Here is a 17,809-nt window from a genome sequence, read left to right as displayed (position 1 = left end):
GTCCCCCCCCCCCCAGCGTAACTGTACTGAAGTGATTCACCTCTCACCACGTCCTCGCAGTCCCGCTGCTGAGCCGAGGCCCACAGACACTAAAGCTATGATGGAACATGCCTCCATTATCTTTTATCATCTGCATGTGTTTTGCTTTCAGAGGTACCCAATTATCTTAATGCTAAATTGAATTTGGTTCCAGCTCTGTGATTGTTGTTGACTCTCATAATCCATTTTTATGAAAAGGGCTTTGCTCCAATCACTGCTAAACTAATGCAGATACAAAGTCATTGGCTCGGCAGTAATTATGCTTGTGCAGTTGTTATTTGTATTAATTTTTTTCTACAAGGACAGCGGGATTCACTAAGCTCAGTCTTGATGCGAGTGTGTTAATTTGTGGTGTGTGGACGGGTATATGTGCACATGTGGGTGTTGTGTGTTTGTCAGATTCCAGAATACATTTTTGACTCGCCTACCACAGGTTTGTGAATTCAAGAAATCCAATGTTGAAATACAGTTTCTCAAACCAAGTGTGTCGGTGAAAAGTGTTAAATGTGCAGAAGTTTATACACACACACATCACAGACAAACTTTCTGCCCTTTAACGTTTCACAGTCAGTGTGATCCTTTCTGATCCGCTGGAAATTGTTGCTTTAAATTACAAACATTTCCTTCATCATTTCTTATGTACTATGTGTGTGTGTGTGTGTGTGTGTGTGTGTGTGTGTGTGTGTGTATCAGAGTAAGACACAGCAACCGACTGTGCCCTAAACTGTGGCGTTAAACAGTTCTTCTGTTACTTTAACTGCAAAATGAGTACAAAATCAGTATCACAAATCTACAAATATGCAATATACAAACAAACTTCATCCTTTGGATTGTTTAAAATGGTGTTTTCATCTTTGGGAAGTCACAAATCTGTTTAGATGAGTGGTTCAAAATCAAAGATTGGTGGATGATTTTACATGAGAGACTTACTAGAAGAGAGAGACTACAATGAATATTTATCTAACCTAATATGTGGAATAGGAGTGAATTATTAAGTATAAGTAATTATTAAGTATAAGTAATATGATTACAGTAGTTTGAGTGAGTGTCAAGCCCTTTTGTACACATCTTTGGATAATAACAAGTAATAATTAAAGCCTTCACCAGCTGATGTTGGATTCTGTGTTTGTGCAGTCGCTTGTCTAACGGTAACCAATGTCTTCTTTGTGTTTGTGTGTTTTTGTTTTGCAGGATGGTTACTCCCAGTATCACTTTGTGGGCTCTGCCTCAACGATAGAGAGAGACAGACAGAGGCCGTACTCCTCCTCACGAACCCCCTCCGTCTCCCCTGTCAGGACGTCCCCAAATAACCGCTCCGGTGAGGACACTTACAATACAGAGATTACCTGTGTGTTTGTGTGCGAGTGTGTGTCTTTTCCTTCTTGTACCTCGGTTCTCTTAATGACCAGATTCACTTTAAGATCTTCTAACTCTTTACATTTTGAGTCAGAATTAAATTTGGTCTAAAGTTAGGCTTGTGTAATCTCAAAAGTTAGTTAAAAGGAGTCATAGTGGACTGTCATCAGCCTAAACACTGCAAAAAATGAGACCAGAGCTGATGAGACAGAAGTAATCAAAGGCAGATTCTGTTGCAGGTGTTTTCTCTCAGCCAATCAGCTGCCTGCTTCAGAGTTTCAAGGTCTTGTTATTATATTAAACTGGAGGGAGGCTGAACAATATTAAGGTGAAAACAAATGATTTGCTTAAGGAACAAGAGAAAGGGTTCCTTTGGTGATTTTTTTATTATTTGATTTTGGAAGAATTGTTTTTCTCGCTGAGAGTTAATGATCCCATTCTCACGTGTGTTCGTTAAATTAGAAACTACAGCCAACAGGTGATCAGCTTAGCGTAGCATAAGACTGGAAGCAGCATACCACCACCTCTAAATTTAATACTTTATATTTTATTCATTTCAGTTTCATACAAACAGATTTAATTGATATTTTTTGGCTGGCGCAGCGACTTCTGGAGTCTTGTTGTCACCATGAGGCAGATTTTCTTTAACTTTGGACAGAGCCAGGCTAGCTGTTTCCCTCTGCGTCCTCTCTTTATACTTGCTAAGCTAGCTAATCCTCTTGATTCTACCATCATATTTGATTTGCCGTACAGAAATGAGAGTGGTGTTATTCTCAACTGAAAAGAAAAACTAAATTCCACACACATTATAATGCTCCAATGAAAATGTACTAATACGTAAACCACCATGTGATGTTTTTGATTTTAAAAGGTCCCTCTTGTGCCCCTGTTTGGGAATGAATTCCTGTAAAATTAAGTAAGAATGGACACGTGCGCATACATTTGAAAAATGAGGACAGCCCGAGGGTACGGAACACACATAGAATCTAATGAGTTGTAACTTATACATCAGCCAGTAGCATCAACATTTACCAGTTCATCAGTCTTTACACTGGGGATAAATAGCTGTTAGCATCGGTCCTCGCTGCCCACAGGCTGTCATGCTGTAAAGTCTGATTATCGTTAGCCTTTAGCTTGAGCCCATTGGCCTTCATGCTTAGCAAAGGGCGCATTAGCATTAGCTGTTAGCATCAGCAGTAGAAGAGCCTTTAGCTGTGCTTTCTCCACACTGGGCTTAGCAAGCTGATGAGGCAGAAAAGTACTTTTCCTTCCTCCCAGCTTAGAGAGGTCTTCAAGGACCCGGCTAAGAGAGACAGAGGGGGTGAGAGTGGGAGAGAAAAAGTGTGTATTTGTGTGTGTGTGTGTGTGTGTGTGTGTGTGTGTGTGTGTGTGTGTCAGTGAGCGAGAGAGAGAGAGAGAGAGAGAGAGAGGAGACAGAGAAAGGGGGGTGAGATAAACAGAGAGGGAGATAAAGAGAAAAAGCACGGAGGCAAGAAGAATTAGGGATTGAGGGATGGTTAATGCAGTAAGGAGGAAGTGAAGGATGAGGATTTGACTTTGACCAGCGACATTCAAAATAAGGAGTTTTGGGATGATTGTGCATAGAGAAATGTGTGCATGTCTGTTGTACAGTGGAGGAGGTGGGGCAAACGGGAAAACGGCTGGAAATGACTTCTCTCCTGCTCCTCCTCACTTTGCACTTCTCGCCTTTTCGGTCATCCGTCCCATCTTATTCACCCGTTTCATTCTTCTTCTCCTCCTCCTCCTCTTTGCAGTAATCCTACTTTCTTCTCACCTCTGCCTCTGATCTCTCACTCTTTACAGGCTGCCTCAGTGCGCGCACACACACTCTCTCTCTCACACACACACACACACACACACACACACACACACACACACCCACATGCATCTGTATCTCCTCTCTGCATATGCTCCAGACTGCAATCCGGCCCCTTAGAGATGGATCAAAGCAGAAGGAGTAATGATGGCGTGCAGGCACATAGGGAGAAGAGGAGTGAATGAGAGAGAGTGAGGAGAGAGTGGTGAAACTGTGAAAGAGATAGAGAGGGGAGGTTGCAGGCTGCGAGGATGGTAGAGCGACAGAGGGAGATGCAGAGGGAGAGAGAGAGACCTTTGCATCCGTCATGGCCCCCACAGGCTCCTGCTGTGTTTTGGGCTGATAGAACGAGTCTCCCAGGCTCCCACATCCAGCAGATGCGAGTCAGGTCCCCACGGTAACTGTCTGTGACAGGTTTGAGCACCCACCTTAATGGAATCTGCTGCAGAGGTGTCAAATGCGAAGAATTAAATATCAAAAGTGTCAAAACATCATAAAAGCCTGTAGCTCCTCCGTTTCTCTTCGTTAAATGTTTGTGATCTCATTCGCCACGACCAGATAGCTGCTAACCATGTGTACGTGCCTTTGATGTTGAATATTGACGGGCTGGTAAAAAAGAAAAGGTAGGCCTTTAGTATTCAAATAGATAAAGTGAGATTCCAAGGGACTCCAAAAATCACTTAAAGTCATTATTCTGTTTGGCTAGGCGTGTTTGCAAGTGTTTTGCCCCGCTGCTATTATCAGAGTATACTGTAGGGGAACAGCGGAAGAGAACAAAGGCTTTTTAGACTGATTTTTGGCGTGCCTTACCTCACTTTTTTGTTGGAAATGTTTCTGCTTGAACCACTCAGAGTGGTGCTCTCTATTAACTGAGTGTGTGTGTGTGTGTGTGTGTGTGTGTGTGTGCGCATGTGCATGTTGGGTATTTGCTCTCATATATTGAATATTGACATACATGTGTTTCTCTCCAGTATCTACGGTCATCTGCAATTCTCAAAGTTGGATTCAGCAGATCCTGAGAGCTTTTTTCTTGAATGTCCTTCACTTCTGAGGGGACAGGTTCGATATGTGCACATATAGAAACTGGATGTATGGTGGGTAGTTTCAGGAATGTTTAGCTAAGCAGACTGAAGGGGCTGATACACAGGTAGGCAGGATTGTGGCAATTCAGTGTGTCAAGATAACAGGGACTGAGTAAGCACTTTAAGTATTCTATAAGGGGATTACATTGTAACATGCTGAGTGTGTGTGTGTGATAAAAGGGGGGGGGGGGGGGGCACTGTATGTACAGTATGTGTGCTGGATTAGTCCTTGCCTGTACCTGTGTGTTTTCATGGCTGTGCACAAACATGTTGTGTGGTGATGAATTCACGTGGGGAAAATAGATCTGCTCTCAAAGCTTGAGAAAGTAATGGAAAAAATAGGACACTTGTAAAATAGATTTGAAATTCCAATAGAAGGGCGTTGGAGAAGAAGTCTGCCATCAAGCCCAGCTGTACTGAGAAGTTAACACACACAAGTAGAATGGGTGCAGGGCTAATCATAGTAACCAATAAACTAGCACCTATGCCAATTATGCAGGACACACCTTCCATCAGTTGTAACCAGGGTCCACAGGCCATGTTTTTGGTCTATCTGCCAGTGACTGTCAAACTGAAGAAGTTAGTATCCAAACTATGTTCCTGCTTGCCATAAAACTGCATATGATACAATATTATTAAAACAAAGTCATTACTACTGACATAAACAATTCAATGACTTCCGACCTCAAAAGAGCAGGTCCTGTTTGTCAAGTACGTGCGGCAAACACTGCAGCTCATCATATTTTATGTTGCTGTCGTAAAGAAGTCAATCTGTGAAGCGCCACTTCTGGGTACATTCTCGGTCAGTCAACTTTTGTGTTGCAGTGATGAGAGTTTGTAGTGAGGGAGGCCTTTTTCCCCAACCTGACAATGGCAGCTGATCTCATTTGTTTTATTCTCCAACACAGATTTTTACTTGCATCTGTTGAGTGGTGGATGCTAATTTTGGACCTTGATTGTAACACCTTAACACCTCTTACTGCGATTGATTGTCTGAATTCAACCTGCACCAGATGTGAAATTTGATATTCGAATAATGTATCCAATAACTGGTGCGTGTGTGCCTACGTGCGTGTGTGCGTGTGTGCGTGTGAATTCCCAGAAGTCCGTTAACATGCTGGAGGTGACCCTTAATGCTGACAAGCTAAATGATGAATAATGACTATGCACCTTGAAAGGCCAAAACACACACTCACACACTCACAAAATAAGCACGCAGAGTGTGAAGGCACATGCTGTTCTGGGTTTATTGCTCATTATTTTCTGTGTGTGTGTGTGTGTGTATTTGTGTGTGTGCACGTAGCGAGCGCTCCAGCCTCCCCCAGAGAGATGATGAGTCTGAAGGAACGCAAGATGGACTACGATTCCACGGCAACCAACGCTGGTTTCCATAGCAACAAAGGAGAGCACACATCCCGGAAAGATGGCATGGCAGGTGCGTGTGTGTGAGTGTGCGTGTGTGTGTGAGTGTGTGATGGAGAGACAGAGAATAATTAAATGATTCTATTTTACTCCACTCTTTATCTTTCTTCTCCTCTTTTTTCATTCCCGAGCTCTCCTCTCACTTTCTCCTCTTGTCTGTCTTTTCTTCGACCTCGTGCTCTTTTTCTTCTCGTCCTCACACGCTTTGCCATTCTTTCTGTCCAGTATCTTTCTATCTCTCTTTTTCTTTCTTTTTCTTCCTCTCTCTCGTCCATTGTCTGTGCTTCTATTTATATCTGCGGGGTCTCTTTTCTGTTCTTTCATTCCCTCTCCGTTCTTTTTCGTCTTTCTCTCAATGTTCTCTTGTGGCCACGAGGGACAGACTAATTGCCAAACTTTTAGACAAACTGCAGGAAGATTCTTACTCTAATTAGCTGATATTTCACTGAGCCAATTGTGGAGTTTCCCACGGTTTTGTTGGTCTTTGAATCATTATTATTAGCAGCACTAGTGGTACGAGTTATCTTTATCATTCATTCACAGCGCAGTGTTGTCTCTCTCTTTCCTTTCTGTCCTCCTTCCATCCAGTTCAAGTATCCTGCGGTACGTCTACGTTGTTCCGAAACTCTTACCTGACCGCCAGCGATGATATCAAGCAAAACCAGGTGACTTAATAGCACCCTATAAATGTACTACACCACACTTTCACATGTACACACAGTCAAGCATCAGCGCAGCAGATCCTAGCAGTGCATGCGTGTCGTCAGGGCTCTCATAAATTGGCATATGCTCTCTTGACAGGGTAGTTATTAGGAGAGATGGCAGCCTGATGGACGAGGCATACACACACACACACACACACACACACACACACACACACACACACACGCACACAAAAGGTGTCTCACTGTGATAAGAGATGCGCTGGCAGAGTGTGCAACAGAGACACGCCCTCAGCTCAGGCAGCATCAAACCACTGCTACTTGAAACCACACCCGACTGGCAATTAAAATCATTACCTTGGTTGATTGCACTAATTATTTGCTTCTGTTTAATGACTCTGCTGGTGAAGAGGGAGGAGCAACAGAAAGTATCACAGACTTTGACGAGGAAGATTAGACCTGAAAATTTGGTTTCTTGATCGTCTGTATTCAGGAGATAATTAATGTAGAATTTCCTTCGCCTGGTTGCAAAGTTTTGGTTTTACCACTGGCAGTTAAACTCTGCTAAAAAACCTCAACTGTGTGTGTGAGCAAAGGGTTTTTACACACACCATGACTACGTTTTCAGACACACAGCCACACACACACACACACAACTAGCCTGTGAGAGTTACAATATTACAGATGAATTGCCCCCTTCAATACCTGCATGTAATAGAGAATTCACAGCATGAGTCCCTTCCCAGCTGATTCCCATCTGAGCCTTTTTACCCGTACTGCCTGCTTTTCAAACCTGCCTTCTCCATGTGCTCACCTGCCACTCTCCTCTCCATCTCTCCACCTTCATCTCCCTCTCCTCTTTTCACTGTGCTCCCACATACTTCTGTGACTCTCCATTCTTGCTCACTGCACCTCACCCCCACCTACCACTTTTCCGTCACTTCCACTGCTCCCCCACCAGGCCCCGGCCCAGCCCTGCGTCCTGCCCCCACAGCCCCAGCAGGACAGCCCATCAGCAGCTGTGCTAAAAGACTACGACCCCTACCCTCCCCCTCCTTCCTTCCCCCAGCCTCAGCCGCCGCAGCCTCCACCTCACAGCCAGAGCCGCAGCTTCGACGAGGTCTACTATGAGGACCAGGGACCTCCACCTCCTCCATCCCAGCCACAGCCACAGGTCCAGGCGCAGGCCCAGGCGCAGGCCCAACCCCAGCAGCCTCCGAATGCCACCGGACCACCCCGAGACCCGCGGGAAGACCTGCGCATGCATCTGGGCCTCAAATCCACCGGCAACTACGTAGACTTCTACTCGGCCTCTCGGCCATACAGCGAACTGAACTACGAGACCAGCCACTACCCGGCCTCGCCTGACTCCTGGGTCTAGTTAGACTATGATGTTTGGGGGGCAAGAGAGAGTCTGTGTGTGCGTGTGTGAAAGGGATTATTTTTGCAAGCGATCAACAGCAGATTAACACAAGGTGACAGTAAGGGGCATGTCGAAACAGGAAGTTGTAGCCAGTGGCAGGAAATGTGTGTTCTCTAAAATAAGGGGGAAGACAGAGCTAGATGGGGGTTACAAAGTGAAGTCAGGTCGAGTGACAAAGAGAGACTGTGCATGTGCATGCCGACATTTTCCCTTTTTTTTTTTTTCTCTTTTCTTTTTTTTTTCCCAGACTGCTTGATTTCTTCAAAGTCAGCTCCATTGCACCGGTGAGTGGATAAGGTGGGAGTAGATATGAAGAAGTGTGTTTGAAAGGGTGAGAGAGGAGTGGGCAGGGGAATATGAAAAGAAGACAAGAGAGAAAACGACCAGGTAGAGAGAGTACGCAGAGGCCTGGATAGGAGGAGAGAGATGGGATCAAGAAATAATGGGGAGCGGAAGAGGGTGAGCTCTTACTCTGTAGGAGCAGGAAGTGCCCTGACCTTTTGTTGAAGACAGAGAGAGTAAAAGAGGGGAGACAAAGATGGCACGAGGGTCCTTGAGGAGGTCAGGAGGAATAAAAGCACAGAGAACGATGAAAGCACATCAGGCACAAGGCAAGAAGTGGATGTTTACCATTTCACCCAAGTGACAAACGTAGCACTGCTTTTATCCCCCCTCTTTTGTTGAGATGGCCTTGCCGTCTACAGAGGCTACAGAATTTGTTGTCAAGGAATGTCATCAAGAGACTTCTTTTTGTCATTGTTCTTTTACATCTTTTTTTATTTGTACTTTTCTAAATTTTCACTTTCAAGAATACATTTTTATTTTCCATGTACAGATCAAGGGTGATATAGTGTGTATATTACACATGTTTTTGATGGGGCCACTTATGAAATTCAGATTTTTTTTTTCCCCGTGACTGAGTACTGACTGAAACAACAAAAGCAACAAAACTAAGTGAAACACGAGCATAAGAAGCAGAACAGACGGACATCGTCAGGATGGATGTCAGTGGACACCTTTGTTTTTTGCCCTTTTCCTACCCAGAGAGAAAACCTCGGCAGTATTTGTGTTTTTCTCTCTCCATTAAGTGAATTTCGTTGTGGACACGCTCAAACGTCAAAAGCAGTTCAAGGCTGCCAGAGCATCAGATTGGTAGAGCACACTCCAGAGTCCCCGTCAACAAAGTGCTTTTTCACTGCCTAAAGAATATATGTGTATGTTTAAAGCACACTCTCTGTCTCTGGAAAGGCTTGTCTTTTCGTTTTTGGGGAGCTGATATGTTTGACCATATCAACTTTCAGTGGTTTCTCATCATCACTTGTGCATAGACACCGGTCCGTCCAACAAGAGCCACCCTGAATATCGTACATCTCAGTGTACAGTGGAGATAAAGAGCAGCGAGAGACGTGACATTGTGCCAAACGTTGACACCTCGTGGGCCAGTCCTAAAGGATTTTAAAGGGACATTCTGTCGAAGTTTACAGACAATGACTGGATGACTCCCTCTGCTGTTTGTAACTTTTCTTTTCTTGTGTTTTGATCAGGTGAAGCCGTACTTATTGCTGGGGATCATGAGTAATATCTCCCTCCCATAGATGTACAGACCTGCCTCTCTGTGTTTGCTGAGCATGTGTGGGCGTGCGCGTGAGGGGACATGTGTGTGTGCGCGTGCGTGCGTGCGTGTGTGCCTTTGTGTATGTGTGCATGTACTGTATGTGACGGAATGGGTGGCCCATGTGTACATGTCAACTTGAGCGAGCGTATCTATGCATGCATGTGTGTATTAGTGTGTGTATGCCTCTGTTGCGTGTATGTGTGTGTGCGTTCCTGTATAAATCAGTGTCCAAACAAGGCATTCCTACTGACAGTTTGTCCAGTTTTACAACATGAAAAACCAAGGTAAAAATCACTAGAATGAATTGTTGATATAGAATGACAAATCTATGAATATATGAATATAAATATAAATATATATATATAATTTTTATGTGCAGATGTCAGTGTCACTAAATGCAACAAATGTTCGCAGTGAAAAAATGATTATGTGGTGTACAACAGGACTCTTGTTCACTTGACCTAAACGTGGAAGCTGCTGATCTGCCCCCCTCTCCCCCCCCACCCTCCTCCCCTCCCCTCTACCCCCCAATTGAGACAAAAGAGAAATCCCACCTGAAGATGCTCAGGCTCTGGTGCGAGTTGTGTGTTATTGTGTGTACATGCTTCTTAGATGACCCTGCTGAGAGAGGACCGTACTTGAACACAAGGAAAAATAAAAAGACTCTTTGCAATCAAACAGCATGGTCTCCACTATTGTTGATCATTTTAACAGATGATGTTTTAGGCACATTTGGTCCTCCGGTTCTTTCCTGAATTAGCAGCTCTGTCAGAGGTTTTCTTTGCGCATACAGAGTGAATCATGTGCTGTGTGGTGCAGCTTAATCCAACACACCTCGATGTGTTTTAGATTAATTCACATGTTTGTGCTCTTTGTTTCAGCTCGGCTTTCCTTCAAAAGGGCTTCAGGTGCCTTTGAAGATCTAACACAGTTAATAGCATGATGTCAGAGCATTTTCCTTCCCACAGCCCGCCTCCTTAGATTTCTGAGCCACACTTTTAACAACAAAACTGGAAGCTGGAAATAGTAATAACAGGTTATGAAGTTGGTTACGTATCTCACTGGGTAAACACAAAAGATGCTTACTGAGTACAAAAACATTTTTAGAAGATACTTTAAATATATATTCAGTGTGCAAGGGGACAGTATACAGCAACAGGAATGCTTTTATCACATGCGGCAATTTCATGCAGTAACCCTACAACAAAGGCTTTGGGTGAACAATTTCAGAATTGGAAGATACTCTACAACCTGCAAAACAGCTGTATACTGTTTTCCTGTGGTTAGACTTCAACAGAAAGCATTAAATGCTGGGGGTGTGTGGAGTTTGTGTCTTTTATCCGGTAGGGAGGGTTAAATCAAAGATGCTATCAAGTTGCTGCCTTCCACTGCCGAGTACTACACCTTCAAGTACAAAACACCGTGGATGCATTTTAAGGGAGTCCATGGGTGTTTTAACAACCTCCTTATAGGCTGTCAATTGCGTGACTCTCTGTATGTTTCACATTTCATATTGTCTCTATAAAACATCTTGAAACTTTTCACATTTGTATTGAAATGAAATGTGTTGCTGACAACACTGACATGTAGTTTTCTCACCAGTATCTTCACCAGTATGTTCAGTAAAATTACATTTGTTTTAGCAGATTTTGGAATTACTGTGAAAGATGTGTGCGTGCTTGTGTGTGTGTGTGTGTGTGTGTGTGTGTGTGTGTGTGTGTGTGTGTGTTCCACATTTGGGACACAGTAACATTTCAGCTGCTGTAGTCAGAATCAGTATATTCACAACATTGGCTATAATAGGATTGTATGCTCTCATGCAATAATGTGCTTTCACATGTATCTTTTAGAGCCATACAGTAGTATTCTGAGTGCTCTATAAATATCAGAGACGCAACACAATGCAAACAATGTCAATAAATTTACACTGTTTTTGTACAGACAATTTGCCACAGTTGTCCCCCCTGGCTGACAAGCAACACTGTTAACATCGTGATAGCATCATCTGTTCACACAAACATATTCACTGGGGACTTGACTGACAGGCGTGTGGGAGCATGTTGTATGATAATGCTTTGGCCCGGCGTGACAGCGGTGGGACGTGGTGTTAATAATAATAATAATATAGATGTGTAAAGCCAATTTAAGGGCTCCTACACCCAGCAGCCTCTGCTGTCACGTTAATGACAGTGGACAGATATCAAAGGCGCAGTAATGGAAATTCCCATTTTGTATTTTTCCCATTGTTTTGTTCCCTCTTTGTGTCGCCTCCTACGACTTTGATCCCATTCATCCACGTATCCATTCGGAGGCTGAGCTGAACTTGAAGCATATTGAGTGAATGAGGCTGAGCTGGAGGTAGCAGCATTTGTTATAATCCATTGGAATTCATGTCTCCCCCTCCTCTCTCCCTCCCTTCCCCTTCTTTGATGCTGTCTTGGTTAGGCCAGCGAAATGTAGAGTTGGGTAATAACTCCATTGCGTTGATTATTAGCCTTCACAATAGCGACAAGCCTCCTCTGTCTGAGCACAGTCCCATAGTGGAAGGCTGGTGTAACTTAATGTGGCATGAAAATAGCTCCTCAATTTTCCTACGCACAGCCTTTCCAGAAAGTGCCCTGTTCCACCCTGCAGATGCCTCTGGCCTTCACTGTTTCACTCCCTCTCTCCCACCTTCCTCTCCCTCCAACTCTGATAGCGTACCTGCCCTTTCAGCCGTCACACACCTCAGGCCAGGCTCAAAAGTGTGCGTATATGCGTGCACACACGGATGTGCGCGTAGGTGCATGTCAGCACTGACCAGGGTAGGATGTGAAAGGGGGGGGAGGAGAGACAGAGTGAGATGTAAGGGGAGAAGACGGAGACAGAAGCGTAGTGGGGAGCAGGTGGAGGGTCTGTGATTTATACTCTGAGGATTTGAGCGTGAAATCAATTTGTGTTTAAGAAGAAGTGAGCCTCCATGGAGCCACTGTGTGCCACAGATAGACCTTGAGAAATTAATGCTCTCATCTGAAAGGGAAGGAGAGGGAAAGGTGGAGCTTGAAGGACAAGGAAGGTGGAAGGAGGAAGATGTAAAGGAAGGAAAAGAAGGAGAGAGAGGAGACTTTTGAAACAATGGAACATTTTCAGGCATAATACAGCAGCAACCGATGTTACCAAGAGATGTGCAAGGTGTTGGAAACATCTTTGATAAACTAGAAAACTTCAGCTTAGTTTGTTGAGTTATGAAAAAATAATGGAAAATGAGAAATGCCCCAGAATATGTTATGTCTTCCTTAAAAAATCCAAAATCCTTCTATTTTTCATTAGCTAAGAGGAGACTGTCAACAACAGCTGGCAGCTGAAAATAGGGCCCCATTCAGGGGACTAGCTACAGTTCAAATCATATGGGCTGCTGTTTCGAAAACTCCGAACACATCACAACTTAAGAAGTAAGAAGTTTTTGCATTTGCATATACCCTGAGACACCTCCTGTTTATAGCAGGTGCAAATGATCAAATGAAAGGAAATGATGAGTGACACTCAGAGAAATATGTGAGAACACTAAGTTAATTTATTATTCAAAGTTAAACAGGCACTTCTGTAAAGAAAAGGGTTGTTTTGCTTTGAAACTTATTTATTACTTACCCCTGAAACCTGAAATAGCAGTTTTTGGGGGCACTTTGGTTCAGCGGCAACAAGCTGTAAACACAACACTGACACATTATCCATCTTTTAAGTTGATATGGTGAACTTGTCAGTAAGGCATTGCATGTTTCTACAAACATTAGCATTCATTTGGATTCATGTTTCTGGCCCCCTGATGAATGTAAGTCTGGTATTCACTCTCCTTCCAGTTATTGATCTCTACCAAGTCCTGAGGGAAATATGTGGCTCTTTGCTGCTAAATGTTCCACTGTGTTCACCGGCTAGTCTCTAACTGGATCTTGCCTATCGCTTGGTGCTAGACGGGTAGTTTACAGTGGATTTTTTTGTGCTTTTTGGCTGAAAACAGCTGTCTGCTGTGGGTGAAAGCAATGCTATAAGAGTAGTGAACATGTTGTGTGCTGGAAAACCAGAACAATGAGCTAAAAGATGCTGTAAAGCTCTGTAGAGCTGAGGGGAACTGCAGAGATTTGTGATAATTGTGGGTTGCATAGTGATTTGATCCATCCACAAAATATTGATTGATGTGTGTGTGTGTGGTTGGATTTCTAAACTGGAAATGTGGTTTGTCTCTTACTGGCTAATAGTGTGTGCTGAGCTTTGCTTCTTCATAGAGATGACTGAGAAGCTGCGAGAGGTAAAGAGAAGACAAAGATGAGAGATGATTGAAGAGAAAGTACAGGAGAGGAGAAGGCAGAAAAACAGGTTTTGGCAAACAAGGACTCTAGAGCCGTCCTCCCAAATGCCTACTTATTTGAATCAAGTGCATGTACCTCTCATCTCTCATTTCCCTGGCTGTCATAGATTCTGCTGCATCTACCTGCTAAGCAACAGAAGGAAAAAAATATGGCAGGAAGGTTCCCCACAGCGAGGTGTTCACTACTGTTTGACATGGGTGTTATCATGGTTCATTAACACCTGCGGGAAGTGGCAGGATGTTTCAATTTGATCCTTGCCAAGAATTCTTTCACAGGACACTAAAAGTGAACGGTGATGATTAGTACAGCTGAAGATAGCCACAGAAAAATATTACTGATGGAAAACCTGCATGAAAAGCTCATTGGGAATCTTAACAGAAATCACAGCTATGATAGAAAAACTGCACAAGGAGGTGAGACGTGTAATGTGCAGTTGTGTTATTAGGTGTTCATTCCATTTTTATCTCGTTTGGTTGTGCGTGTGTGAGTGCGTGTGTTTGTGTTTGTCAGGCAGCCTAACATTTTGCATGCACATTTATGACTGTAACTCAAGGATCTCTCGTGGTTGTGGTGATTTACAATTTTTGAAAAACCTATTTTATTGACTGATCGGCCTTAACCAGCTGGTAGGGACCACAGGTGATCAGCAACTGCTTCACCCATTAGCCCCCAGACTCACCTGGCAGAGACCTGCACTCCTCTGAGTGCACTCTTCTACTTCTCTCCTAGTTTGGGGGGCAGAGGTTTAGCTTAATATTACATAGAAGATCGCATTATGAACCCATTCACACAAAGTAATTTGGCAGTCAACTACTGCCATTTTCACGCAATATGGAAATCCTTGACCAAGGAAAAAATGGAAGTCTAAAACTGTGCTAAATCTTGCAGATATGCTGGATATGGTCCTTTAAGAGACAGCTGTGCAAGAGTAAATAAGTCACAAAGATGATCCACTTACATCTAAACAATGTTAAGAGTTAAAGGCAGGCTGATTTGGTTCTGAATTGTACAGGCACAGTGGGGCTTTGAGCTACACGCTAACACCGGCATGCTAACATGCTCAGTGACAATGTTGAAGTTCAGCAAGTGTGAAAGTAACCATGTCACCCATATTCATTTAGTATGTTTGCATGCTAACGTTTGCTAGTCAGCACTAAACGTAGCTCGTACGTAGGCGCACTGAAGTCATTAGGCTTTGTCCTCCGGGAGCCATGAATGTCTGTGCAAAATTTCATGGCAGTTCTTCTAAAAGTGAGTGTTTTTTGAGACACGATGAGAAACTATGGCTGAAATCGTTCTCAACATAAACCTGTGCTCGGGTGGAGATTGAAAAAAAAAACGTTGGATTTTACTTGGGTTTTTATTAACACAGCAGCCACTGAATTCGATCCAGTATGCAGAACAAAGCACAACCAGGGTACCTTTCATCATACTGAACAGAATCCATCAATAACGCCAAAACCATACAGAGATGAGTGAGTAGTTTGCTCTCAGATGTCTCCGTGGTGCCATTAAAATGGTGGTTACCTCGGGTGCACCCAGTCTTGAGGCAGCTGGAATATTAGCTTTACAGTATGTAAAGGCAGATGTACTGTTTTCTAACTGGTCTTGACCTCATGCTCCACGTAGAAGAGAACTAGAGCAAAGACAGTAAACCTATGGTGATCAATATAGCATCACATTATTACCAATCAATCTGCTTCTTGCACCACTCCTCTCTTTCCTGTCCTCTCTTTCCACTAGGTTGAGCTTGACTATGATTTACATGGACACATGTAACTACGTGTACACTCATATAGATGGTTCTCTGTCACATGCACACACATGCACACAACAACATGTGCACACGTACACACACACCACACACACCACACACACCACACACACACGCCATAAGGTGCCCCTGACAGGTATTGAATAGTCAATGCTGCAGAGCAGAGAAGAATCCTTGGTTATTCATGTGTGATAGTGTTGCTGCAGAGGACCCAGCTGGCTCTCACAGAGCTGTGTGTGTGTGTGTGTGTGTGTGTGTGTGTGTGTGTGTGAGGGGGAGAGAGAGAGAAACAGAGAGCATGTATGTGTCAGAGGCATGATTGCATGTGTGTGCGAGACTGTGCGTGTATCTGTGTGTGTACACCTGTCAGTTTGAGCAAATTCACTCACCTGTGACGTCCTCATTCTGTCTCTCTGTAAGCCGTCACTGAGAGTGCTCCTCTCAAAGGCCCAGGCAACACACACACATACACACACACACACACACACACTCACACACAGTCATATCAGCCTTGGGCAGGTGTTGAGATCACTGACTTCTGAAGAGGATTTCACCTATGGCAGTTTGAATGTGTGCCATGTATTTTCACCCTGAGTAATGAATGCTCTCCCTCTCTCTCAGTTTTGCATGTGTGTGTGTGTGTGTGTGTGTGTGCATGTCAGAGAGAGGAAAAGCTGAGGAAGAGAAAAAAAAGGGTGTGGGGGGGGTGACACAAAAAAGAAAGTGTGAGAGGGCGGAAAAATGAGCTGGATGCAGAGCTCTGCATTTGTCTTTCGCTTCGGAGTCGTGCAGTTTCTATCAATGACTCTTCAGTTTTTCTGGGACATCACAGGCCGAGCTCTGTTGGAGTGACAGCAACGTCGAATCCTGCAGGACACAAACGCCCACATACACAACTGGAGATGCGTCTCATGTAGCAAAGCTGCATTCTCCCATCTAGTGGCCACATATGCACACACACTTGCATGCATGCAGTTATGGATGCATGCAGAGACGGGCAGAAACCTGCCAAAAACACACACACACACACACACACACACACACACACACACACACACACACACAGGTGATTGGGTTGCACTTTGAGTTGTTGGATATACTTGAAATCAATATCTTGATGTTAAAAATAATGTTTTTTCCAATATTTATTTTTGCTTTACTACTCAGCCAATGAAATCAGTTACATGATGTCTTATGTGGCTCTGGAGGGAGCTTTCCAAAAGCTGAAAGAAAATAACTCATGCCATGATGTCATTGTGATGTCATCAGGGTTATCTCATGCCTACAAATTTAGGCAAAGTTACAAGCTTGTTTGAAAGATGCGATCATTGACCAGACATTAGCGGTTTAGCAAAGATGCTGCACTACGGGACATGTTAAATCCTGATCATATAAAGACGAAAAGTTCGGATATCTTGGCCTCTGCTGCTTTAATTTTGTCCATTTTTTTTTTTTAACTGTCTCCCACAAGTGCCCCAACTTCATGGAAGTGCACTGAAGTACCCCTTTCATTTAGGTTATCGTCTAATCGCTGAAGCACCCTCAGTTATGAATTGCCTCTTGAAAAATGTATTTTTAACGGGTAAGTAAAACTGCAAAATTCTGTGATTTTGAAATCCTTCTTATGAGTGTGAGGAAATGGCTTTCTGATGCATATGGATGCTTGGCGAAGACACTTTTTCACTTTTGTCTTTTAATAAGTGTTACAAGCAAATTTTTAGAAGCAATTAAGCTTTAAATAAAACACCATTTCTTTAAAGTTCCAATATGAATCAGGCAGATGTGATTTACACACACAGCTGTGATCACTGAGTCTTAATGTCAATAAAAATCTTACAGATTCTGGTTTTTAATACAACATATTATCAACAAATTACATATGGTGTACTAATATAGATTAAGCTACCCAGCATTATATAGAGTAGTTATAATTAGGCCCACATGTTCATGGACTATTTTGCATGATGACTACTTTTTGGTACTTTAAGTATATTTTGATGCCAGTGCTTTTGTACTTCAACTTAAATAACATTTTGAACGCATGGCATTTACTTGCAACTCTATTTCTACACTGTGCTGTTGCTGCTTTTACTCAAGTGAATGATCTGAGTACTTCTCCCCCCTCTGCATTGTGTACAGTCTTCTCTCTCCACCAGATAAACTTCCCTAGGCTACAGTACATCAAGAAGAATGACATCTTAATCAACTTGTCTTGTTAAATAAGAGTTAAAGTCCAAACATTTTAATGAGACATCA

The 17,809-nt window shown here is 43.3% G+C and overlaps 1 protein-coding gene across 5 annotated transcripts in view; it reads left to right on the top strand.

Annotated features, from left to right (window-relative positions):
- Positions 1 to 8,180, top strand: part of ctnnd2a (catenin (cadherin-associated protein), delta 2a) — a 229,627-nt gene extending 221,447 nt beyond the window's left edge. For 3 of the 5 annotated variants that reach the window (XM_076761327.1, XM_076761323.1, XM_076761324.1), the window contains 4 exons: positions 1,231 to 1,357; positions 5,618 to 5,749; positions 6,325 to 6,401; positions 7,360 to 7,924. In XM_076761327.1, the coding sequence (XP_076617442.1) occupies positions 1,231 to 1,357; positions 5,618 to 5,749; positions 6,325 to 6,401; positions 7,360 to 7,779 (756 nt within the window). In that variant the 3' untranslated portion in view covers positions 7,780 to 7,924. Of the gene's footprint in view, positions 1 to 1,230; positions 1,358 to 5,617; positions 5,750 to 6,324; positions 6,402 to 7,359 lie in introns of all 5 variants that reach the window. The other 2 variants (XM_076761325.1, XM_076761326.1) reach the window with 2 other exon arrangements.
- Positions 8,181 to 17,809: the final 9,629 nt, after the last annotated feature.

The sequence above is a fragment of the Chaetodon auriga genome, chromosome 21, assembly GCF_051107435.1.
Source record: "Chaetodon auriga isolate fChaAug3 chromosome 21, fChaAug3.hap1, whole genome shotgun sequence".
In the NCBI taxonomy this organism is placed as follows: Eukaryota; Metazoa; Chordata; class Actinopteri; order Chaetodontiformes; family Chaetodontidae; genus Chaetodon; species Chaetodon auriga.
Note: the sequence above shows the minus strand (reverse complement) of the source record. Positions and strands in the feature narration are given on the sequence as shown.